The sequence below is a fragment of the Desmodus rotundus genome, chromosome 7 (genome assembly GCF_022682495.2).
Source record: "Desmodus rotundus isolate HL8 chromosome 7, HLdesRot8A.1, whole genome shotgun sequence".
Classification (NCBI taxonomy): domain Eukaryota; kingdom Metazoa; phylum Chordata; class Mammalia; order Chiroptera; family Phyllostomidae; genus Desmodus; species Desmodus rotundus.
Genome location: NC_071393.1, coordinates 115,346,372 through 115,372,297, shown reverse-complemented (window position 1 = coordinate 115,372,297; position 25,926 = coordinate 115,346,372). Strand labels below are relative to the sequence as shown.

At 43.7% G+C, this 25,926-nt stretch overlaps 2 protein-coding genes across 7 annotated transcripts in view; one reads left to right on the top strand and one right to left on the bottom strand.

The window, feature by feature from the left end:
• The window catches only part of HEATR4 (HEAT repeat containing 4), a 53,783-nt gene extending 49,908 nt beyond the window's left edge, over positions 1-3,875 (top strand). For 5 of the 6 annotated variants that reach the window (XM_045202095.2, XM_071222059.1, XM_045202096.2 and 2 more), the window contains 5 exons: positions 566-746; positions 1,293-1,362; positions 1,721-1,910; positions 2,590-2,668; positions 3,448-3,875. In XM_045202095.2, the coding sequence (XP_045058030.2) occupies positions 566-746; positions 1,293-1,362; positions 1,721-1,910; positions 2,590-2,668; positions 3,448-3,825 (898 nt within the window). In that variant the 3' untranslated portion in view covers positions 3,826-3,875. The remainder of the gene's footprint in view (positions 1-565; positions 747-1,292; positions 1,363-1,720; positions 1,911-2,589; positions 2,669-3,447) is intronic. The other variant, XM_071222060.1, reaches the window with a different exon arrangement.
• Positions 3,876-4,675: 800 nt separating this feature from the next.
• Positions 4,676-7,115, bottom strand: RIOX1 (ribosomal oxygenase 1). The gene has a single exon (XM_053929145.1). The coding sequence runs from the start codon at positions 7,060-7,062 to the stop codon at positions 5,155-5,157; it is 1,908 nt and encodes a 635-aa protein (XP_053785120.1). The 5' UTR covers positions 7,063-7,115; the 3' UTR covers positions 4,676-5,154.
• Positions 7,116-25,926: the final 18,811 nt, after the last annotated feature.

Here is a 25,926-nt window from a genome sequence, read left to right as displayed (position 1 = left end):
TTTTTAAAAATACAACAAAAAGTTAACAGTCCCTATAGACCCTAACAATGTGGCTAAGGAAAGAATCATTAATTGAGTGCCCACTAGGTGTTAGGCACCATTTCCGGTGATTGAAAGAGTTCAAAAGCATGGACATGACTGATTATAGAGGCAAGATACACAAATGCCTAGTAAGGTCAAGTTTCATGGAGGATGAATAAGACTACACAGGCAGAGAGAAGTAAAGACATTCTGGTCTGGGAGCCAAATGCAGAAATGTGCGTGGCACATGTGAAGGCAGTGAAGAGAACTGTAGCAAGCAAGAAGCACATGTTTGAGTTTCTTTTTAGTCTTTGGTCATTGAGTAGTTTAGTGCCTAGCCCATGCTAGGTAATAAAGATTCAAGTAAGTAAGACAGTTGAGTATCTACCCAGTGAAACTTAACCTAATGAGGGTAAGACTGACAGGGAAGGACGGGAATGAATAATGGAGAGCCTGCAGAGGTTGGATTTTATCCTGAGAGCATTGTAGGGGAGGGAGCATCACATTTTTAAGGAGGCAAAATAAAAGCACCTGTGCTTTACAGAGTCAAGCTGTGTCAAGGAAATTCCCAAGAGCGTGTGGAAGCCCTGTCCCTGATTGGGGCACTCAAGCTCATGACCGCTAAGCTTCTCCCAAGCTTCCTAAACTGCTTCTCTGATGACTTCATGGCAGTTAGGCGGGCAGCCTGCTTAGCAGCAGGTGCCCTGCAGATCCGTAATACAATGGTAAGTCAAGAAAACGTGATCCCATCTTACCCGATCAACCGGAAGAGGGCATTACCCCTGAGCTTCCCTTGATGTGCACAGTGCACTCACCATTCCGTGGGGACACAGAATGGGAGACCAGAACCAGGAAGCTGAGGGAATATACAGGCCACATCAACCAGTTAGGACCACATTTATCTCCCAGCCAGGCCAGACTTCACTCTAGAGCACATCCCTGAATCCTATTCTCACCATAGCTATGGGCTTCAGGATTAACTCCTGTGGATGAAGTTGTAATCCCATGTTATTAGGGGAAAACCTGATGGAGGTCTTCAAAAGAGGCCTGTATGACCATATGAATCTGTCAGCTGAGAAAAATCAATTTACAGATATGAGATAATCCAGCTAATATATTATGTGTAAAGGTTAGTACTTCAGGCTCATTTGTCACTAGAATTGATATGTCATTTTTCAGTTATACTACATTTTAGAGACGAGACAGGTCCCTGTCCTTGGTCATTCTTGCTCTGGTCTTCTCCACTCAACATTGCCTTTTATCCATCCCAGGTCCTTAGATGCCTTCTGAATCTGATACAGAAAGATCCTTACTGGAAAATCAAGGCCTTTGCCATTCGCGGTATGACAGAGAGAGTGGCCCCAGCTCCTCAACCTCAAACACCTTCCCATATGCTAGTACTGTACAAATGATACCTAGAATTCCTCTAGAAAGGGGGTGGAGTGTGGGGGAGGAGATGATCACACTGGCTCAGAAGTTCCTTGCCTGAGAAGTTAAAGATTATTTTCTGCTTTTTAATTTTTAGTTAAGGATACTGAGTCTACGTCAATGGTCAAAAAATACTTAGTTTAGCATTTGTAATAATATAGCAGGTGGCTGCCTACACATTATATATTAAGACCATTTCTGGATGTTAGGATACAGCTAGGTTAGTCTTAAGCGAGTGACAGTGGAATATGCTGCCCTCTCATCTATGCAGCTTTGGGACAGATTGGTCAAGTGAGTCCCCAGCTGACAGACCTCCTGCTCTGGGCTGTACACTATGAATCGTCACCAGGTGTTCGACTAGAAGCTTGCCGTAGCATCTTAGCCCTCAAACTTCAAGGGGACCGGGTCAGGGACACCCTCCTCGACGTGCTGATCCTAGAAAACCATGATGCTGTTCTAAAGTAAGCACTTAACCTCTGGTTCCTCCCACTACCCCAACTCTCTCATCCTCGTTAATACAGTATGTCCCTGCCTGTCCAGGATGCCCAATGGCTGTAAAAGCTCGGACTCACCTGTGCCATTCACCTCCTTACCCAAATGGGTAACCGAAAAACTATGATAAGACTGAAAGTCAAGCGCATGTAGTTCATGCACCTATTCTCTAGCCCAAATGGTTTTAAGTTATTCATTTCTTCACCTAATATGTATCAAATGCCTACTGTGACGACAGGATTTAAGGTAAAAAATGTCCAGGGTTTGAATCCCAGCTCAGGCCTGCACCAGGTATGTGAGCCTGAGTAAGTAGCTTAAACTCTCCAAGCCCATTTTTAAAATAGATCAAATGCAGATGACAGTCTATCTTATGGGTTTGTGGTGATGATTAACGAGGTGACATGCTTAGTACCTGTAATAAGATGTTCAAATAAATGGTACCTATTAGAATCCTCAGATATATCATCTCAAAAACTATACAATATCCCGATAAGCTAAGCATCATACCATCTGCAGACAAGGCTCAGCAAACCCTCATAGTCAGGAGTGGAATTTAGGATTCTTGTCTGATTCCAAGTCCTATATTTTCCACCCTCACGCCTTCTTTTAAGGATAGAAACAATCTAAGAAGTCCCTCTTCTCTTTCAGGGAAGTTCACCAGGCAATGAAGATACTCAACTTAGAAAATGAGGAGAACCAAGAACTGCTTCAGGAGATCAAGAACAGGGTAGATAAGGACAAGCTGTGTTTTCAAGAGAAAAAAGTTCAGGCCTTTCAGGAGTGCTTCAGACCCTTTTTGCCCTCTAAGCATGTGTATACCCCTTTCCCCATCACGGATATACTTTCTACAATCCTAGACAAGGACACCATGCCATCTGAAGACACAAAACATCTGTGCAAGATAGGATTACACAGTCCTATTAGTAAAAAAAACAAAACAAAAATCCTATTAGTTCTTCAAGTAGCCCTCAAAATCAGGGTTTGTTGTTTCTAAAATAGTTCCTTCCTTTCCCATTTTCTCCTCACCATCTCCTAAACCAAAGTTCCTTCTTTTTTGCAGATAGGCATAATGAAGGAATGTGGGGTTGGAGCTGGCCTCCCAGGTTTTCTTTTTCCTACTAAACTTTCCTTAATTCCTAACCTGGGCTCTGTCATCAAAAGAATGAACACTCTTCCTGAACAAATGGTTCTAATTTTTCAAAGGTGTTAGAGGAGGTGAAGGAATAGAGGAAAAGGTATTTTAAACATGTAAAAGATTCTTTCCTTATAGATAATTCAAAAAACCAACTTCACACAATGCTAACATTTCTTAGCAGATTCCTTTCATCATGCCCAAAACACTTCAGTAAAATGTTCACCCAATATCACAAGAGGACAATGCTCCTCAGGCAGTTATGTACCTCCCAATACTAATAAGCATGATGCAGTAAGTTACTTTATTATTGCTTTTTGATGATCTGCAGCCTAATGCAGTTGTTTTTTTCAACATCATTTGTTCTGATCTAGATTCAAACACTAAACCAAAAGGACTTGCTGATGCAGAAAATATTCAAGATTGAGAAGGTCATAAAAAAATTGAAGGCAGAAGCAAAACATATTTACTTCCAACCCAAAGAGGGGCAAAAACCACTGAAACTCCATACTTTTCTTCAAGAAACTTTTCGTGGTAGGTGTTCTAGGAGTGAGTCCTACACTTTTAACAAGGCTTTTCCGGGTTCTGATATTTTGGGACTTAGTTGTGAGCCCTATAGGATAAGAGCCAGAAAAAGCTACCTCCTTTCCTTCTTGGGCATCTTCTCAGTCCTTCTGTTATTTTTTCCTACCCCGACACCCAGCTTTTATTTGCCTATTTTACCCTTTTTTATCCTTAAAAAAAATGAATGAGGGAACTCTATCTGAACTGATCTTAAAGTTAGGTTAAAAAAAAAATGAATAAAACAAAACAAAAACTACTGTTAGGCACACCAGGAAAGCCTTGTAGGCTTAACCTTTAATTTATTTTCCAGTTACCTCTGGAAAGTGCAGCTGGAGGGAGAACTATCATTTTTACTTTATGTACATCTATGGTTTTGCAACTTTAAAAGAAAATACTTTATCAAGTTCTCAACCTTATATAACTGAACCTATCAGTTATGCTGACAGGATTTGAAAGTTCCAGATACAACTAAATGATGAGTTGTAGACCTCAAGCTGTACCAATATATACTTACAAAATTAGTGTACCCATGCGTAGCAGCAGCCTCAGGTCATTCAGCCAGCTGCCTACCAGCCACCACCCCAAACCCAGGTCTTCTGGTTCCAAGTCCAGTGCTCTCTCTGGTACACCAGGCTCTTTCCCACCAACCATGAGAATATTCATTTGCCCGATATGGGAAAGTTTCTTCCAACTGCCAGAAAAAAATAAGAGTGGAAAGTAACTTGAACACCAGCCTTCCCTCATGACCAGCTTGCTACACAGCTGATTTACTGAGGCCTAAGATAGCAAAAGTAGGAGAGTGCCAGCCACTGATGCAAGCAGCACTTAGCAAAATCATAACATACTCTTAGTTATTTGGGGTTCAAGTAGCATGATTAAAATGAACAAATTACCCTCAAAATTAGAGAATTGGCCCCAAACGAACAACCATTCAAGTTACCTTTCACCTCAGTGCTTACAAATTTTCCCTATCTTCCCTTCCCCCCTCTCCCACATTCCCTCAAACCAAGCCACATAATAATCTAGCCTTAGAAAAGATAAATTCTTTGGCACTTTAATAACTTTTCTAACATTCACGCAAACTCACAATAACAAACAGGATACCAATCCCAACTGTCCCCCCAAACCGATGAACAAGAACTCAAATTAAGGATGCAAACACTTCCAAATAAAAAATTCTAATGTCTCAAGCAGAGTGACACAGAAAGTGCTACACAGTACACTGAAGCCTGAGGGTGATGATTACTACAAAATAATCAGGGATCATCGAGGTTACTTCTGTAGAAATAGCTCCCCTTTTCCTCCTCCAACTTCTGCTTTTACTTTTGTGCTTAGATGAGGTGGCGGTTCCTAGAAGACCATCTGAGTTTTATGACATTGAATCAGTCATAAAGGTAAATGTGAGCACATTGACGGTAATGAAGGTAAGAACATGAATTTTCCCCCCCAAAAAGGTGGTGGTGGTAAGAGAGAATCATCACTACTGCCTTGTTTCCAGCAATCAACAAGAAACTAGTTCAGGTAAGAGGCATCTTGGTGAGCAGCAGCCCCTTATCATATAACATGGTTACCAAGGAAAGCTGGTCCTCCACACTGTCACAGGGCAAGTCCCCTACTCTCACAAACTCTGGGTAGGAGCAGAGCAGGAGTTCCATGGCATCAGCTTGCTGGGGGAATATCTCCAAGCACTTGGGCTCTTCCAAATGATAAACACGGGAGTTTTCCACAGTATAATAGAGATATAAATGTCCTCCTTCACCCACCAGCCGAGCTATCCCATCCTGAAGCATGTGCACTTCTGTTTCTGTTGTCAACTGGGCCCCCACGTTCACAGGTTCTCCAGCTTCCCAGCGAATTGGGAGCCCATAAACACTTAGGGCCCTCTCCCTATCAGTCAACACAGGAGGCAGAGAATCATGGATGAAGTCTTTGGCTCGCTGGTCAGCCACAGCATCGACAGGAGCAAAGTGTCCCAAGCGGGCAACCAAGACCCGCACCTTCTCCATGAAAGCAGTTCTTCGAGGATCCTTAGAATCCGAATGCTGGGCCCCCATGTAATCCATGAAGTCTCGGGGCAGACCCCTACGAAACTCCACATTTTCTTCCATTGCAGCCTGAACTGCCAGAGGCAGTATGGCCTCTAGGAAGTCACCCCAGGTATTGCGCTGGTACGTGGACAAGGTGAGGTGCAGAGAATGCACTCCATCCTGGCATTCGGCTTGGTGAATGAAGCCCCGAGGAAAATAGAGCAAGTCTCCAGGTTCCAGCACGGTCTGCAGCACCGGCTCACCAAGGTCCTCCTGGCTGAAGTTGGGGCTGGATGTCAGGGCTAGTTCCTCAGTTGGGACCCGAGGTCGATAGACACGCCAAAGTTTCCTACCTTCCAGCTGCAACACAAAAGCCTCGATGTCGTCGTAGTGGGGAGCAAAGCCCTGCGAGTTGGGGGGGGTGAGGTAAACGTTGGAGCCTGCCATGCTTCCAAATTGCTCCTGGAGCACAGCCAAAAACTGCCACACGGTGGTCGAAAAAGCCTGCGGACAAAGAAGGCGCAGGGAGCAGCCAGCCTGGTACAAGGACCAAGCGGCGGCGGGCAGGGCGCGGCCGGGCGGATTCAAGGTTTCGCGCCGCCCGTTGACGTAGCGCGCGGCGTCCAGGTGCTGTCCGAACTGCACTTCCTCATTGCGCAGTATGGAGTCTAGGTCGGCGGTAGAAAAGAGACCCTGGTAGTAGGTGTGGTCCTGCCGCCGCACCAGCACCGCTTCCCGCTCCCACAGGCGCCGGTAAAAGTGATCGGGTGGCATAGGCGCAATGAGCCACTCGAAGAGGCGCGCCGCCCGCCGCCGGCTGCTGGGGGTGCGGTTAAGCTCAGCCAAGACGCGCTGCAACGGAGAGTCCCAGGCTAGCTCCCCGCCCGTGCTGTCCACCTGTGGCCCCGACAGCGTCGCTGGGGCCACGGACGGTGGGGCAGCCGCCAAGCGCTGGGCCGAGCACAGCAGGGCCGAGGTCTCCACCACGCGGCCCGGTGCGGCGGGTACGTCCCCCTGACGTGCGGGCGGCGCCGACGCCTGCACCAGGCGCACCGGCGGGGTTTGCTGGGAGCGGGCGGCGGGCGAGGCCTCCAGCAGCTCCGCGGGCCCGAGATGGCCGTACGGCTCTCGCCGGGCCGCATCCGGTGTGTCCGCCGGCCCACCTGGCAGCGGGTCCCGGGGATCGTCCCCAGTCGACTCCACCCTTGAGTCGTCGCTTGGCAGCGTCTGGGCCCTCAGCGCGGCCATGCGGGATGCACCACTTCTCCTGAGCTGCCTTCGGATCTTCCTGGGCCTCAAGGGCAGGACCAGCACCGACCCGCTGTGTGACTGTGGCTGGCGCCGGCGTCTCAGCCGCCCGCGCCTCAGCAAGCCGGCACCGCCCCGGAGCCCGTCCATCCTGCGACCCTCCTCCGAGCCCAGCCCGAGCAGGCCAGGAAGTCTCCAGCCGGCTGGCGCTGCTAGGAACTCTGGGAAGGGGGCGGGCCTCCAGCCTCCGGGCGGGTTGGCCACGCCCACCGTCCTCCACCCGGCGCCTTCCACTCACGCTTTGAGCAAACGGTACCTTAACTTTTTTTGTTTTACAGTTCCATAAAACGTCCCCTGTATATTATATTGTGCTCACTACCCCCAGTCAAGTCTCCTTCCTGTCACCATTTATCCTCCTTTTACCCTCTCTTACCCCCCACCCTCCTTTACCTCTGGTAATCACCCTGCTGTTTTCTGCGTCCTGCGTTTTTTGTTGTGCTTGGTTTTTGCTCCATAATCCCTTCACTTTTTTCTCCCAGCCCCAGGCCCCCAACCCTCCTCCCTTCTGACCGCTGTCAGGCTTTGTTCTCCGTCTCTGTGAGTCTGTTTCTATTCTGTTAGTTCGTTTTGTTCATTAGATTCCACATATAAGTGAAATTATATGGTACTTGTCTTTCTGACTGGCTTATTTCACTTGGGAAAAACGGTACCTTAATTGAAATGCGTGGCTTCACACTAGAGCCGCGGAGTCTCTGCCAATTTAACAAGGATTTCATATGCAGAGGGCAATTAAAAAATCAAGTTGCTGGGGACTTGTGGAGAAAGAAAATTGGCTACTTACCTCTTTATTCCTTCTAGTCTCTGCGTATCGCAGTGTGCCCCAGGACGTCCTCGTTTCTGAACAGCATGTTCCCCAGCAGTTTTGCACAGGGCTGTGCATAAATCTTATTTTCAAAAATGTCCTCAAACTTCAAGACTTTGTTCAAACCTTGGGTCCCCCAGGTCCCCTTTACTCTGCAGATGGCATTATTGATTAAGCCCTATGTAAGTTCTTCTGCCCAGCTTCTCTCTGTACTTTCTCTGTTACAAATTCTTACAGTAGTTGCCTTCTCTCTGAAAAAGGGCTTCAACTTTTCCACTTGCGTTCTTGTTATATGCCCTTCTCACCACTTCTGGAATTTTGTTTCATTAACTACACTTTCTCTCTCCAGAATCTTCAATCTCACCTCCGAATCTTACATTGAACTCTTAAATGTGCATCTCTCATTTAGCAGGCTCTGTGGTGGGCATGAGGGTGCAATTGTTAAGAACAACATAGTCTCTGTCTCCATGGAACTACTGTTGTTTTGTACATAAAAGATTACGTGTCACCATTTGAGTCATTTATTATAAACTCCTAGAGGTGGAATTGCTGAGTCAAAGGGCAAGATAATTTTTTGTGATTATTAGTAGATTTTACCTAACTCCCTCCAAAAATGTTTACCATATTACAAGCAATTACGAGTGGATTGGAGTACATGGCTTCTGGGACCTTGTCAGTGGTTCTGTTTGACCTTCCCATCCTCAGTCACGTTCCTATCCAAACACTCGCCAGATCTTCTAGATTTTATCGCTACCCATGCACCACGTCCACTCTTTATTTCTCCCATGGTCTATTACAGTTGTCCTCAACTGAGGGTGATCTTGCCTCCAGAGGGAACACTTTGCTTGTGGGGTGGAGGCAGAGGGAGATGTTATAACATCTAGCACAGCGATATTCAGCCCTTTTTCATCTCACAGCACACATACATAAACTAATTACTAAAATTTTATGGTACACCAAAATATATACTTTTTGCCGATATGAAAAAAGGTATAATTTTGATTCATTCAAACCAGACAGCTATTGTTGTGTTGGCTGTTGTCATTTTTTAGGTTGACTATTTAAGGGAAAAGAGGTCAGTGCCCCTGACTAAATAGTCAGATACTACGTTTTAGAAATTCTCATGTCACACCAGTTGAAAATCACTGCTCTAGCAGGCAGATGCCAGAGATGCTATTAAAGAGCCACAATGCAAAGGACAGTCCCTCCCCTCAACAGATAATTATTGGAACCAAAATATCCATAGTGCTGAGGCTAAGAAACTCTGGTTTATTATGTCCACCTAAGAATGTCAAGCCTAAGGAACAGTCTTGTAAGAGTTTACTTGAGCCAAATTTTGGGGACATGCCTGGAAGCAAGATCTCAACGGATTGAGAAAATGCTCTGGAGAATGGCAGTTTTGTAGCTTATTTTATACATTAGAATTAAAGGAGGAGACCTAAAGAAGGTTCCATGAAATCTGTTTGTGGTAAACTGAGCAGGCGGAAGAAAGCAAATCGGGGAAATCTCTAGGATTGGATAAAAAGCAAAATGGAGAAACACTGCTTTTACATGGAGGGTACAGGATAGTTAATCATTAACATTTATAGCACATAGAGATAACATTTGGGGAACAAGATAACAATGAGGGGTTCTGTGGTCTCCTGCTCTGGTACCAGCAGCTGTGTCTCCCAGGGGTAGGAAAAGAAAATTACTCCGACATATCAAAGGTGTGTTATCCTGGATGCATAAGAACAGTGGACCGAGCTCACTTATGGTGGATTGACCTTTGCTAAGAAAGCTATAGATGGGCCTGGGACATGACATGTCCAGTTAGGAATTTGTGATCAAATCATTCTGTGGGGTTATTTTTGGTCACTGAGCTCGTCAGGCCTGCCATGTGTCACCCCACCCCACCGCCTGTTTGTCAAGTTTATTATGTAACCTCTTTTCATTCACAAGTAGCCTCCCGACTAGTCTCTAATTTTGATCTCTCCCTAGCCAATTTATAATACAGGTAGCTACAACATTAATTTTCTCAAATTGTAGCCCCAGAGGTGCCATCACCTTACTCAAAACCCACCTGTGTTCCCCATAGGCCAGTCCAAGCCCTTCAGCTAGGTACTAAAGTCACATGGTGTTACAGCGTCCTCAGCCACAACTCCGTCCGTCCGCTAGACATCACTTCTACAAGTTAGACTATTTGCTGTTCCTTGCCTTTGTTCTCCTCCATATATTTAATCATACTGTTCCCCTAAACGCTATCTCCCAATCATCTTTTGTCAAACCCCAACTAAAGTTCATTTCACATTCCCTCTCCTCCCCAAAGGCTCTCCCATCTCTAATCACAAGAGAACTTTGACCCTTTCACATGAATTTAGCACATTGTGCCTGTTTTGGTGTATTATGTACCTGTTATATGTTTTCCTAAAGGATTTCCTATAAGTCCTTTAAGGAAAGGATTTCCTTATATCTTTTGCTCTTGCTTTTAGCACACTGCTTTTCACACAGAAGATGCACAGGAAATGTTTATTGGGAAGCAGACCAGCCAGAATTGAGTCCCTCTCACTCATTATATGTGGCTCAGTCAAATTACTCTCTCAGGCCTCAGGAATCCCACCTGTGAAATGAAAATTAAAATTGAACTTCTGTATAGGGTTGTTGTAAGGATAAAATGATGCATTTAAGGAACTTAGCACAGGGTCTGGTATGAAGCCAAACACTTAAAATGGTAATGTATTATTATGGAGCAAAGCCCTGTATGACCTATGTGATGACTGGGGGCCACTGGCATACTTCAAAGGCACTAGGAGTGCGGGAGGCAGAGAAGTTCTTGAATTGGGCAGGACACGACAGAATGGGATAGGGAGATTATTTTTACATACGCCCTGTGAAAGCTGAGTCAGTGGGGAATGATATCAGACAAGGCCATTGTGTGAGGCACAGCTCTGCACAAAGTTACCTGGCCAAGAGCCAGAGTGGGGGCTGAAACCAACTGATGTTCTCCTTCAAGTCTGGGGCTGCAATATCTGGAAGAAGGGACAACGGAGGGGAAGCCTTCTTCTTAATTGACACATAGGCTGTGTGTGTGCTGGCAAGCCCCTGACATCAGATTCCCTGGGGAAATGCTGAAGAAGAAGGCAGGTCAAGTTTGTCCAAAGGAGCTTTAATTGCCTTTTCAAAGAGATTGGTTTTCAATATACAACAGACACATTCTGCAGAATTCTGTGAATTCTGTGAATTGGGCGTGAGCTGTGCTCGTCTGCTTGCAGAGCTGAGGGACAGTCTGCTCAGCTAGAGGAAGGCTGTAAATTTGCCTTTTCCACATCCTGGAAAAATATCTCCTCCTCCCAGTCTTTCCTGTGACCTTATTCTTTCTTTTTTTCAACATTTTGTGATTTCCTCGAAGAACATTGTTGCTAGCTGTCTCCTGGTTTCCCTTGTGACTGGGAGGTACCTTTTGGAGCCTGACTTATCTTTAATTTCATCACTTTTCCTGGAGCTCTGTTTAGTTCTCACTACAAAAACAGCTATTCATAACCATTTTCAGAAATATACTTTCAATTTAATGGAATTGAACATGGAATAATGTTCTTAATATATCATGAGTGGGAAAAATAAAATAAGTAACACAGTAGGATCCCATGCGGGGGATATGTATTTTGTGTGTCGATGTGTATGTGTAGAGATATCCATTCATACGCAGATCCATTCATAAAAGGTTGGGAATCTTTACAATTCAGTATGTAACAGTGGTTATCTTTGGATGGTGGGATTACAGGTGATTTTTATTTTCCTCTTCTTTGCTTATTTTTATGTTCTGGATTTTCTATGTTGAACATGTATCACTTGTGCCGTTAAGATTATGGTGTTTTTTTAAACCACAAACTTCACTCTCCCTAATAGATCTCATTTCTCCTGACCTGTTATTGATTGCCTAGCTCTTCTGCTTTTTCATTAATATAATTCCCTTAAAAAAATCAAAGGAACTTGACGTTAAGATTATCACTGATCTTTTTACTATGTCTGTAGTTTTGCATTTTCCAAAATGTCATATAATTAAAATCATACATTATATAGCCTTTCAGACTGGCTCTTTCAATTAGCAATCAATACACATTTAAGGAGGTTCATCCATGTCTTTTTTGACTCAATAGCTCATTTCTTATCCTTGACCTCTATTCCATTGTATAGATGCACCACAGTTTGTTTTTCCATTCATCTATTGAAGGACATTTGGTTGCTTCTAGTTTTCGATGATTATGAATAAAGCTGCTACAAACATTCATATGCAAATCAAGCTTACTTTTTTATCATGACTTGATTTTTCAAGTATAATATTCAGAGTATAATAAAAATAATTAATAGAGCCCTGGCTGGTGTGGCTTAGTGGATTGAGTGCCAGCCTGCGAACCAAAGGGTCTTTAGTTGGATTCCCAGTCAGGGCTCATGCCTAGGTTGTGGGCCAGGTCCCCAACCACACATTGGCGTGAGAGACAACCGCACATTGATGTTTCTCTCCCTCTCTTTTTCCCTTCTTTCTCCTCTCTCTACATAAATAAATAAAAATAAATAAATAAATAAAATCTTTAAAAATCATTGATAGAGGAATACCATCCTAAAAATCAAAATGAAAATGAAATGGTCCATTATAACTGATTTATCAATTTTTTAAAAGCCATGAAGCTCTGTCCTGGCAGCTCAGTTGGTTAGAGCATCGTCCCCATATGCCAAGGTTGTGGGTTTGATTCCCATTCAAGACTCATGCAAGAATCAACCAATGAATGCATCAATAAGTGGAACAACAGCTGTTCTCTAGGCCTTTTAGAAGACAAAGAGTTGTTCCCTTGGGCACATTCATGCAAATCTACCAGAAAGGCGATGCTGTGGACATCAAAGGAATGAGCGCTGTCAAAAAGGAACGCCCCACAAACGTTACCCTGCAGAACTGGAGGGGTCTGCAGTGGCACCCAGCATATGGTGGGCATTGTTGTAAACAAGCAAGTTCAGGGCAAGATTTTTGCTGAGAGAATTAATGTACATGTCGAGCATATAAAGCACTCTAAAACCTGGGATGACTTCCTGAAACACATGAAGGAAAATGATCAGAAAGAGAAGGAAGCCAAAGAGGAAGGTAGCTGGGTTTAGCTGACCACCAGCCTGTTCCACCCAGAGAGGCACACCGTGTGAGAGCCAAGGGAAGGAGCTGGGCTGCGGGAGCCCATTCCCTGTGAGTCCATGGCATCGTACAGGGAAAAAAAAGACCTCTGTACTGTTAAAAAATTACTATGAGAGGCATGGTATTCTTTCTGCAAATGTGTGAGTGGGCATATATCAAAATCTGATATTAGACTTTTGAGGTTAATTAAAGAATAATCAAATATAAAAAGCAGAAATAATTCCATTAAATTCATTAGACATCATAGTAAGTTTTTTCCTATGTATTTAACAAAAAAAGGAAGATATGTATACACTCTGTAGTACTGCTACAGGTTTGCTTCCCACAAGTACACAGTCTGATATATTCCATTTTGCCTGATTCCTATCAAAAAAGAAAAATGTATGGTGTATTTATAATGCTGCATTGTCAGGAGAGGACTTTTTTGACAGGGCATTAAATGAAAGCTAAATTCTTTTATAATTTTATACAGGTGATGATTAGAAGAATTTTCCATAAACTAGCTTCTGGCCCTGTACATTTCAAACCTTGTTTTCCCTCCATTACCAACACACTTCAGTGTTGGGCACCATAGGACTTATTCTTATCAAACTGTGGTCCTGCCCCTTCACGTCACATCACCAGTTTAGCGGGCACTATGGACAGTAGTAGATTTCCCGCGAGGCAATCTTATGTTGGGATGACTAGCAATAACCTGCCCAGTGACACACTGGAACAGGGAGGACCCCTGCTGTGGCACCTCAGCATCCAAGGGCTCAGCTCTGCCCTCTGGCCACAGGCCTGCCCTCAGAACAAGGAGTCTGTGGGACCAAATGGGTGCAACCTATTAGAGCCTGCGCCCTGCCTTGTAGGCCACAAACACTGGGTACCCAAGACTCTGGAATTCCCTGCCTATTTTTAGGGCTTACATGGACTTGTGTCTTCCCAAGGGCGGGGGGCAGCATTGCAAGCATGTGTACCCTTAGACTCGGGGTGGCCCACAAGTTTTTGGAGCAGTATGTGAACAGAACTTGAACATGCAGTCCAAAGTTTCTGTGTGTGTGTGTGTGTGTGTGTGTTTCTCACAGTGTGAAATAGAGCTGGGAAGGGAAAGAGATGGGTGGATTGCAGGTCAGCTTTCCTGCACAGCTATGTTCTGGTTCCTTACCAAAGAATTAAAAAATTTCAAATGCCAGCCTGGTCTCCTTGCCAAGGTAGGTGATAGAAGGTATTTTACTTAATAGTTTGTTAGCTTCGCTTATTTAAATATCTGGTAAATGGGCTTCCATTTGTACTTTTGCTCTAAGCTGAGAATTCATTTGGGGATGAGAATATCCTCTTACTATTCTGTGGAGTAATATAGAAACCTATTTTGATATCAGAACTATTTAGGTAGGCTCCTGGGGATGCTTTAATCTAGCTTCAACCTAGGTACCAGCCCAAGCCCGATCCTGGCCATCCCTGCATTGGTTTATGGGGTTGAAATAGAGCAGTGCTGGTCCCCCAGGGGCCGTTCACCATGGGTTCATCCGCCTCCTCAACACATCCCAGGAATAAGACTTTTTAGTCATGGCTACCAGAGTGTCCCATAGTTGCTGCTACTTCTGCATAAGAATAAAGAGAGAGAAAACGGAGGCTAACCCCGAAGATCGTACGCAGATAGACGCTCAAGCCTTCTTGGGTGGGCAGTTCAGGTGTGTGCTCCCCATGAGGCTCCTGACTGGGGTCAAAGGAGGCAGGTCTCGAAAACATAGATTCTATTTTCTTATTTTTATTATAATAGTTCATAGAAGTATTCTGATAAACCATGGCTGAAGAGGTTTTCTCTTGGAGTCTACCATTCACATGAGATCACATGTTTTGCATATGTACTCATGTGTTAATATTTCTCTGCAGCCTGTGAGGCCACACACACCAAATCCCTGGTCACAGAGTCCAGGCCTCGACCTAAACACAAGAAGCAGAGGTCACTCATCACTTGTCAAAGATCTCCGTACCACTCGGGAAAAAAGGATTGCAATGGGACCATTTGGAGCTGACAGCCCAGGTGTCTAGCTGGCTAAATACTCAAGAGATAAGGTGTTTCCAGGGTCATATCATCTTCATTTGGAAGGAAAAGTGATCATTTCAAAGATGAGCCCTTCTCTTGCTCTAAGACACAGGTAGCAGTGAACCCAGTCATATTCTCTTTCATTGATGTATAATCTGTTACTATGCTTATAAATAAATACCTTTTTAACAGTAGACTTGGTTTTCTTTTAATGTGCATCATTTACCCAGACAGTTAAAGACATCACATTAGGTGATAGAGCATATTTTCCCATTCCCCAGAAAAGTCATACTGAGTAGAGGTCACAACTCCAAGTTTTACCAGAGCAGAAATGCCAAAAGGTCCAGCATCTATTACAAGCTATGTAAAGAGCTTTCTGAAACCCAAACTAGAATCCCATTTGTTTAGGAAAGAAACAGCTTAGGTGATTTTTTTTTTTTTTGGATCCACAAATCTAGTCTTATTCTGGAGTGGCTTCTTTAAATGGAGCTCACGAGCGATGAGGAAGCCAAGCCAACACAGTCATTTCACCTTCATTCTGTGTGGGTGGGTGGCAAATACTTTTAGATCTCTGGGGAGTATTGCTGCAGTTTTGCAAGGCGTTGAGCGGTTCTTATGAGCTTCAGTACACTGAATGCTTAAATGATTTGGGCACCATGAAAAGTTGCAGACTCTATCTGTGTCACAAGACGGGACTCTGTAAGAGCCTGTGATACCCAAAATGCCACAGAAGAGGAGAGACCCAGAATTCAAAGCAGTGTGAATCCAGATTAAATACTGATTGTTGTTTACACCCTAGAAAGCTTTGGGACATTTGATGATTAAAATAAGGCAACATGAATCTGTCTCTCCCTTTTTCTTCCCTCCATCACTTCCTCTCTTTCAGTGGCACTGTTAACATCAGATATATGGAAAAGCAGTATTCCGAACCCCTAGCAGCTATGGAACACGAGGGGGAAAGAGCAGTGTGGGATATCAGTTAACTGTGTAACAGAAAACCTTACCTTTTCCTCATTCATGTAACCCATGTTTTTATTTATTAGTTTACGCATCCCTTCCAAGCAGAATTGTAATCCAAAAAGCACCATCACATAGTTCAAAGTTATTTCTGTATCTGTCAAACCCGAGGATTCCGGGATCTGGCTATCAGGAGGCCTTTGAGACAATAAGTAATTCTGTATGAGTACTTTCTCTGCCCCTCTTTCTTTGACTTTGTCATTTTGTAGTGAATGGGCTTTATTGCGCGCCCTGCATAGCTGGCAAGAACAAGCGAGCAGAACTGAACCAGTTAGTCAGCAAGGCCAAACAGAGGACCTTTTAGGTCGTCAGCACTGTGGGATGTGTAGCAGCTGCAGAAGAAATGGCCCTTGTCCTCAAGGAGTTTACAAGGGGTTTTTGAAGACACACATGTAAGAACCTTGCAAAGACAATATGCTTCATCTAGTAGGAATCGTGTGGCCCACGAATGATGTGCTGTGGGAGTCCCCGTGGCGGGGGCACTCTGGAGTACTGGAATAGTCATGGAGGCATGAACTTGCTTGGATCTCAGAGACTGCACAAGACTTAGGTAGGCAGAGGGGAGAAGTGAAGATCTTCTAGGTGAGGGAAAAGACAGGATAAAAGGTTGGAGGAAGGAACGAGCTTGGCACAGGTCGGTGACACTTCCCTTTTCCTTCCTGTTTCTAAATTGGTTCACTTGTTACTTGGCAATAGAGCAGCTGAGCCTCCATTTTCCTTCCCTGATCCATTCCCGTTAACAAAATGTTGTAATGATGAAATACTCCAGGAGTTCCACACATCCTGTAAAAGGCCTTGCCTGTCTTTTCCGACTGAGGCATTTGTAGGAGCTTCTCTTCTCACAGAATGTCTCAGTTGTCCCCTTTCTATGGCTCCTCTTTTCATCTTGCCCTTTCTTCTGCCACAGACATTCATCAGCCTCACTGGAAGCTTCTGTTTGGCCCCACATGTGGGAGAAACACTGCTGATCTTCTCTTGGTCAAGACCTAGAGAACATGTCCACTTTCAACAGAGAGTCACGCCTTTACCAGTTGACACATTCCATCTGAGTTAGCACCCATTAGTGAACTACATCCACAGAAATCTTCTGACCAGACCAACAGCAAAGTGGGGGGTGTGGGTCAGAAGAAAAGCATGTGTTAGAATTTATTCTCTCCCTTCTTACAACCTCCTCTTGGTCCTCACCAATCCTCCCACCTTACCCCATCATTTTTTAAAAATTACAGTTGATATACAATATTATATCAGTGTTAGGTATACAGCATGGTGGTTAGACTTTGTATAACTTATGATATATCCCCCCGATAAGTCTAGTGCCCACGTGACACCATACATAATTATTGCAATATTAGTGACTATATTCCCTGTGCTGTACTTCACATCCCCATGACTACTTTGTAACTACCAATGTGTACTTCTATCCCTTCACCTTTTACACTCAGCGCCCCCCCCACTTCTCCACTCTGACAACCAATAGTCTGCTCTCTGAATCCATTTCTTGATGATCTATACTGTCAGCAAATAGTTACCAAATGCTTGTATTTAGTTATCATGGATATACCAGGAAGTATATGACAGTTTTTCTCATTTTGAGGAGTTTGTTGTCTAGTTGGATAAAATGGGCTCGTTTGTTGGAGGCAACATCAGAGCCTCTCAAGGTCAAGAGTGAGCTGGACACTCTGCCTTTTTTAAGACTCAGCTATATTTTTTAAAATGAAGTGCCCAAACGGAATTTTTTAAAGTGGTAGATTTTTTTGCCCTGGCTGGTGTGGCTCAGTGGATTGAGCACCAGCCTGTAAACCAAGGGGTCACAAGTTCAATTCCCAGTCACGGCACATGCCTGGGTTGCAGGCTAGGTTGCCAGTTGGGGGCGTCCAAGAGGCAACTGATGGATGTATTTCTCACACATTGATTTCCCTCTCCCTCTCTTTCTCTCTCCCTTCCCCTCCCTCTAAAAGTAAATAAATAAAAATTTTTAAAAAGTAGATTTTCAGTGTATGCATTTAACACAAAAATTGCAATGACTAGCTTTTGAAATGATGTCAAAAATCTAAATTGATATGAATGTTCATAGCAGCATTATTCATAATAGCCAAGAGGTAGAAACAACCCAAATGGCCATTAACTGATGGATGAATGAGTAAAATTTGGTTGTATCCATACAATGAAATATTGTTTGTCAATGAAAAGAAATGAAGTGCTGATACGTGGTACAACACAGCCGCACCTCGAAAACATTATGCTAAGTGGAGGAAGCCATTTTAAAAAGACCATATATTGTATGATTTAATTTACATAAAATTTCCAGAATAAACAAATTTATAGAGGCAGAAAGTAGGTAAGTGGTTGGTTGGGGCTGGGAGAGATGGGCACTGGGGAGATGGGCACTGGAGAGGAGGTCGTGGAGAAGGGGAATAGGAATTGACCGCTCATGGGGCTCCCTAGGGGGAACAAATATATTCTAAAATTAGATTGTGGTGATGGTGGCACAACCCTGTGAATGTACAAAATACCCTGCATTTTACACTGTAAATAGGTGAATTTTATGGTACGGTAACTATATCTCAAAAAAGCTGTTTTTTAAAAGTCTAAATTGAAAGCCTTTCATGGCTATGTGCAGGGCGCCAGGCAGTGTAGTGTAGTAGGCAGAGGCCCAATTTGGAAGTCGAACATACACCTAAGTCCAAATATTCTGCCACTTATCAACTGTGTGACTCCAGGTAATTTACTTAAATTCTCTGAGATTTCTTTTATTCACTGCAGAATGAAGATAAGAATTCCTATTTCATAAGACTGTTTTTGAGTAACATCAATTCAAAAAATATTTATTGAACAGTTACTATGTTCCAGGCACTATTCCAGGCTCTAGGGATATAGCAGTGACCAGAACATCCAATGATCTGTACGTTGTTTCTCATTAAAAACAAAAAAATCTAGATCTTTGCATGAGGTTTCTCCAATGCTAAGTATTAGAAATTAATTTCCAAATAATAAAAACACTGTAAGCTGCCCTGCCTGGTGTGGCTTAGTTGGTTGGAGCACTATCGTGTAACTGAATGGTTGTGGGTTCGATTCTCAGTCAGGGCACATACCTAGGTTGTGGGTTTGATCCCTGGTCCAAGCGTGTATGGGAGGCAACTGATCAATGTTTCTCTCTGATATCAATGTTTGTATCTCTCCCTTACTCTTTCTCTAAAAGCAATGAAAAAAATGTCCTTGAACGAGAATTTTTAAAAAACCCAAAACCACTGTAAGCCAACACTGTGCCAAAAACATCTGAGTCAAATTCTGACCTCGTGCTGGCAGTTTGTGACCCCTGATGTAGGTTTTACAGATGGTGAGTTTCTAGTATATTGCCCACTTGGCTGAACCTTGGCATCCTCAGCCTGTTCCCATATGCTGCCCAGCACTAACCAAAGAAACATTCCTTATAAAATTCAGAGCAATCATCCTAGCAAGTAACTGAGCCAGGCAGTGACCGGGATCCCATCCATTTCTATAAGATGCCGCAGCCTTCCTCACTGACCCAAGGAAGCCCCGTTCATTTTCCTGCCTGGGCGGAGCTGGCAGTTTGTACAGGTTGGGTTTGGAAGAGACTTGTGCTTCTCATGCCTTTCAAGACCATCTGTCCTCTGAGAACTTCTGCGGGAGGCCAATTCAGTACACAGTCCCAGATGTTAGAATTTAGACACATTCATTTTTCTTTATCTGCTCATACCTCAACTGGTTTTGGCCCAAAATGAAAGTGTGCAGTAACCGTTAGGCAGCTCTTTTCTGGAACTCAAAAACAGATGATTAACTTAATGTTTGAATTCTCAAACATATCCATGATCTTAGACAAGAAAAAAACAAGTTTTAAATTTACCTTGTAGCTCTTCAATTCAGAGTCAAACAACTTCATATTGCTCATTTACCCATCAACAGAGCAGTAGAGTTTAAAGCTCTGGGAAGAGGGCATCTAGAGAGAACATTCATTGGACCATACTATCCCATCAACATCAGACTTGTTCGCAATGTTTCACCCCATAGGGTCATGGGATTCCCTACAGACCCTGAGTTTGAGACTCTCACACTGGAGTACATCACACTTCCAAAAGTCTCTCACATCTAGTGTGATGTAGAAGAAAAATGGTAAACTCAAATTCAAATTCCCTTCTGCTACTAATAACTATGTGACTGTACAAGTTACTTTATCATTTTGAGTTTTACCTTCATCATTTGTAAAGTGGGAAGAACAATAATTATTTTATAGGTCAATGGCAGTGGTTCTCAAACTGGTTGCATATTAAAATTGCTCTTTAAAAATGTCACGGTCTGTGCCACGCCTCCAACAAATTAAGTCAGAATCTCTGAGGGTAAAATCCAGACATCAGTTGTTTTTAAAAGCTTCACAAGTCATTCTAATATGCAGTTAGGACTTAAAATACCTGGGGAGGGTGGAACAAGGTTACTTGTGTAGAACAGGTGCTCTTTATCTCCTAGTTATTCCCCAATTTAAGTTTCCTACCGACTGACTACACTTTGGGTGCATGTTCTAAGATGCACCACTAGGTGTCAGTTTGACCATACAGTTTCAGTCTCAGAAGCTTCTGGTTCTGGGTTCTCAGAGTAACAGCTGTGTACCATCACCACAACCATTGGGTTGAATACCTACCTGCCTGCTGTCAGCCACAGTGCTTATGACTCTTAAAGCATGTGACTTCTAATCCTTTATCAAGTAGGCAAGGTGGTTATTGTGCTGGTCTCGAGGAAGCGGAGGGTCAGAAAGATTCTGTGACTTGTACAGGATTCATAGTAAGTGGCAGAACTGAAAAATCAAGCTTCCTTCATTCCGCCACTCATTCACAAGCACTGAACACTTACTATGTGTGAGGTATTGTATCTGGGATTAGGGATCCAAAGGTGAATAAGGTGTAGTTCTCATCCTCTGGAACTTCATTTTTATCCTTTACTTATACGTACATTTAAAAAGAAAAGATGGGCATCCCTTTTACAGTTGTTCCTGACCTCAGGTCAGCTATATTCTAAAGAACTCAAATGCTGTGTTCCTAAGAGGTTAGACTAACCCTTGGGTAGGGTTTCCTAGCACAGCTGTTTCACTATGCCCAGCCACTGTAATGACATTAAAAAAATTAAGAGCCTATTAAGAACCTATGAGGCTAGGGGCAGCACTTGGTCTGTTTTACCACTGTCTTACTTACTTCTAGCCTCAGCAACAAACTATTAGTATAGAATATGTGTCCGATTTTTAGTCAATGAATATTTACTGAATGAATGAAAGCCTTGCCATCTGCTAAACACTATGCAAAAAGAGCCATGTGGAAAATGTTTAAAGCAGTCTGTATCTTATTGTAGGAAGCGAATCTGAGGTTTCCTTCCAAAGGATAGTACCTTGTTTTACAAAGCCCCAGCTGATTCATTGCTGAGGTGGGGGAGTCTCACAGATCTTGGAGAAGGTTCTAAATGAGCCAGAGATCAGAGGATTATGTCGCTACTAGATTTAACCAGTGGATCTAGAGGCTAGTAGCTTCTCTGGAGTTTGTTCCATGTGACAAGAACACCAGCTGTGTCTGTCTCTTGAGTTGTTACCCACTAACCAAACAGTTTGACAGTTAGGACCATAGGGGTTACTGGGCTCAGTCAAACCTATAGTCCAATTAAAGCCTCTTACCTTGGAGAAAAATACTCAGGTAGTGGTCCTTATACCTGATTATGAATCAGAATCACTTGGGAGAGCCTTGCAAAAATAAAATACAGATCCCAAATCCTGCTTCAACCTAGTTAAATGGAATCCCTGAAACTAGGAGAGGGACCTGGGATTCTGATGTAGGACCAGGGTTGAAAAATGGCTGGTTTGTTTAGATATGGCTCTGCAATTCATAAATTTGCTCTGATCTTTTCTTATTTCTGATTATATTCCTTCCCTGGATAAGAGTTCCACGCATTCATTATCTACAGTTTGAAGTAGTATACCTTTTAATCAATCCTAAGCTTATCTCTATTGGAAGTCTGTAAATGACTTTGAAATCCCCGGATTTGGGAATTTGAGATGAGTCCATGTAGATCATGCCCATGCTCTTTGTGATACTGTAGATTCAGCTCAGTTCTGTCCCTAAACATGCCCAGCAGGTACATGTCCATTCTTAAGGTTTTTCTTGGTTTACAAGCAGTTCTGACTTTATAAGTCATTCATTCTGCATCAGCTAGAGAACCTTTGTCCACTTTGTGCAATAGCAGAAAAATAATATCTGTTCCTGTGATGACTGTGGCTATGAATGGTTATGAATGGCTACTGATGTCATTCAGGACAGGTGAGCATCTTTTGTGAGCCTGGGTTAAAGTCCTGTTATGGGACTAATCAGCCTGTTAGCTTTGGAGAGACCGGGAAGGGGAATATACTGTCACTTAAGAGCTTAATGACTAAAATGTCCCTTTGGAATGGCAATCTAGACGGTTTACAGAGGAGGGAGTAGGGCAGGAGTATTTATAGTACAGTATACAAGGGTGTGATTAGAGAAGAATACCAGGGGCATGTACCTGCCAAATGACAAGGACAAGGGTCTGATTTAACTACTTCCTTTTTTATATAAAAAAGGCTAAGTAGTTGGAGATGGAGATTCACAATTGGGGTGATCATTTTGGAATCTCCAAGTGTCCCTCGATAAGTCAAAGTTTCTAAGTAGCCTTCCACGCATGTAAAAGAAAAAGAGGAGAAAGAGGGCTTGGGAGAGAGAATGAGAGGGAGAAGTGTTATCAGTCTGTACATCCCTCTAGGCAACTTCCACCTGGCCAGGATCTGTCTGCACAGAAAAATCATGGGAGCTTGGTTAGAAATTTCTACCAACAGTGATGAGATTTCTGGTTGTATTCCTTGGGGACCTCAACAATGACCTTGTTCTCAACTGAGGTTATTAGAAAACAGATCTCCAAGGACTAATTCGCTCAAGACGAAAATATTATGGCATCGGATTTCAATACAGGAGCTCAAAGATGCTCTTCTGTATATGGCTTCTATATCATAATAATAATAGCTTTTCCTGGCATTGCTTCCATCTAGAGATTTCAAAGCCTCTCTCAAATATCTACCCATCTCATAGGTAGCTGATTAAGCAACATCTCTGGCATTCATCTTTTGCATGGGGTCCTCCCATAAATTAATGACTGAGCTGGAAATAGAGTGTGGAGCTCATGATTCAAGGTCTCACATTCAACACCCACTCCTTTTTGTACCCAGTATTAAGCAATTTGTGATGCTCCCACAGGGCATAGTTCTTTGTAGGGGCCTGTGTATCAGATTTGCCTGCTTCTTTGCTGCCATCACCTCCTACTGACTGCATTTTCTGGTTCCCTGGTGTCCTGGCAACTGGCCTGTGTCTTGGTTCTCTAGGATGTGAGAATTGTTGAAAAATCTCCATAGTCTTCATATCTTGCCAGCCTTCATCCAGTTTACACCTCCCTCCACAATCTCAGGGCCATCAAAGTACTGTCCTCTGGCTTATTCTTCCTCCTTCTCTATCCTCAATCCTCACCTCCCTTCAGCAGAAGAGGAAACTTCGGACTAAGAGCCTGTGAAGTAGGAAGGGACGGGAAGGAAAAATCTTGTCTTTTCTTTCCAATTGCCTTCTTGTTCCCATGGAGGGGGCTGAGACCATGAACTTTGGACCTCAGTGGGAGAAGGAGGAAATTAGCAGGATAAGCCTTTGCTTCCTTCACTCATCCTGAAGGACTTGACTTTTTTTTTTTTTTTTAATTTGAAGGAAGAATGACTCAGTACAGGCCCTTGATGGGAAAATCTATCTCACAGCCTGAGGACCACTATTGGCCCAGTATTTTAATTTAATTTTCATTCCAGAATGGTTTCACTGAGTCAGAAGAAATTGAGCTCTTTGTTCCCAGTGTTGACAACTCAGAACAGAATTCCCCCAAAGGAACGACCCTGTCTATGGGAGTCCCACAGGGATTGGTAGCGGGATTCCAAATTCAGAGAAGAGGGATGGCCCTGTACACCCTGGGGGGGGGGGGGGGGGCTATATTTAGTCATACTCCAGCACTGTGATTTACCTACTAATTACTATAGACACTAGTGATCATTACATGATAATTAGCACATGAATTTTTTATAACTCCTAGAGCACCACCCCAAAATAAATGATGGTGTAGGGTGGCAAGGCTGCTCCTAGAGACAACTCCTGACTCATTCATTGACTAAATATCTAGTGAACTATTGCAGGCCGGGCCCTGTGCTTGGCAGTTGTGAGCGGGATGAAGGTGATTCTCGGTATCACAATGCTGACACGCTGGAGGAGGCACAGGCACTAAGCAAGTTTACACGTGAGACGTGTGTATCCAACATAGAAGTGCAGCATGTGTAAGAGGGGCACCCAACCCAATCTGGCTGGGAGAGGGGATGTCAGGAAGCTCCCCTGTAGCAGCAACTTTGAAGGTAAGATGTGTAGGATGACTAGCAGTAAATGGGAATCCAACTTTGGGTGAACCTATGCTATTGGAATCGTTTCCCCAGAACATGTTAAACCCCAAGCCTCCTCACATTAACCCTCCAAAGTAACTCCCAGACTATGCCAATACAGTGCCTCTGACTCTGTCTCTGTACAGTGTGACGCTACCTTGGAAAAGTGTGACATTTTACACAAGGGGAAGATGTAATTATTGTATTCCACTAGAGAAAGTATTTCAGGGGGAAGGATGGCACCAGGGAAATAGCTGTGAAAATCAGATTCTTCCATTTCCACACCCAGGCCCAACTCGCTGTGCCCTTGGGATGGTCTGCTTCTGCGACAGGAAATACGTTTGCCTCTACTAAGCAACGACATCCTTCTTATCAGCTGCTGCACTGAGAAGACACTGATGTTCTTTTGCAGGAAACTAACAGGAAAAGAAAGCAAGCCTACCACTAAATACACTTCCTGAGGGCAAAATGAAACGGCCGCTGCTCTGGCTGCCTGTAGGAAAGGGCTGGGTAAATAAACACGCCATCCCTATTGTGCAGGCAGACTTCCTGGGGGCATGTCCTCATCTCCTCAGCCCTTCTAAACTCAGCCGTCCTGCGGGGAACAGACAGATGTCCTCTCTGTGGAGAGGTATTGAGACACGGCTCCCCTTTCTCAAACAGAGAAAATAGATTACAGGGAGAGGAGACGACTCACAGGAAGAGGAACTTCATATTGCTACACACCTCTTTTTTAAGGTTACACAACGTTCCCAGCAACTTCTGCTTTGCGTTCTTTTCTGGGCCCGAATCTGGTAACAACTGGGAATGAGTCAGGTGGAGAAGGGGTCAGGGCTGCTGCATCTCAGAAAATCAGTGGGCCTGTTTAAACCACAGCTACAAAGATGACTTGATTTGGAGGCATAGGTGTAAACTGTCATTATCCGTGAGTATTTAGTGGATTCTAATGGTGCAGCACCACAGCAGGAACTGCTGGAGAAGGTGACTCTGGATCAGGACACAGTTCCAGTCTAAAGGATCCTAAGTCATTTCCTTGTGAGGACAGTTTTGTCTTTTGTGTGGAACGCAGAAGGAAAGAACATGTACAACACGGGGTTGGGCCCAGGGAAGTGGGGTACTCAATAGATACTCCTGACCTGTAAAGATGAGATAGGATGAGCTGTGCTCTTGAACTTTTGTCTTTCGACACTGTTTTTGGTTTAAAGATCATTTATACTTGAGGAGTATTTTTTTCCATCTTTCTCATATAGTAATCATGGGTGAGCTCTGAGAAATGACTCAAAGCCAAAATAATGGGGTTTTCTTGATTATAGTTCCTCATTTTCTGTGGCCACAGGCCAGCCCTCACTACCCTCCTCCCTTATAAGGAAGCCAGCTTGAACCCACCCTGCAGGGGCTCACTCCAATCTCTTAGGGATCTCTCTTGCATGTTACGAATTTACCTCTCTTCTTTCAACTTCCTAATTGTAAAATTGACTTTC

What these genes read in the sequence shown, in the direction of transcription:
- RIOX1 (XM_053929145.1), bottom strand. Translation starts at nt 7,062, where the DNA reads ATGGACGGGCTCCGGGGCGGTGCCGGCTTGCTGAGGCGCGGGCGGCTG.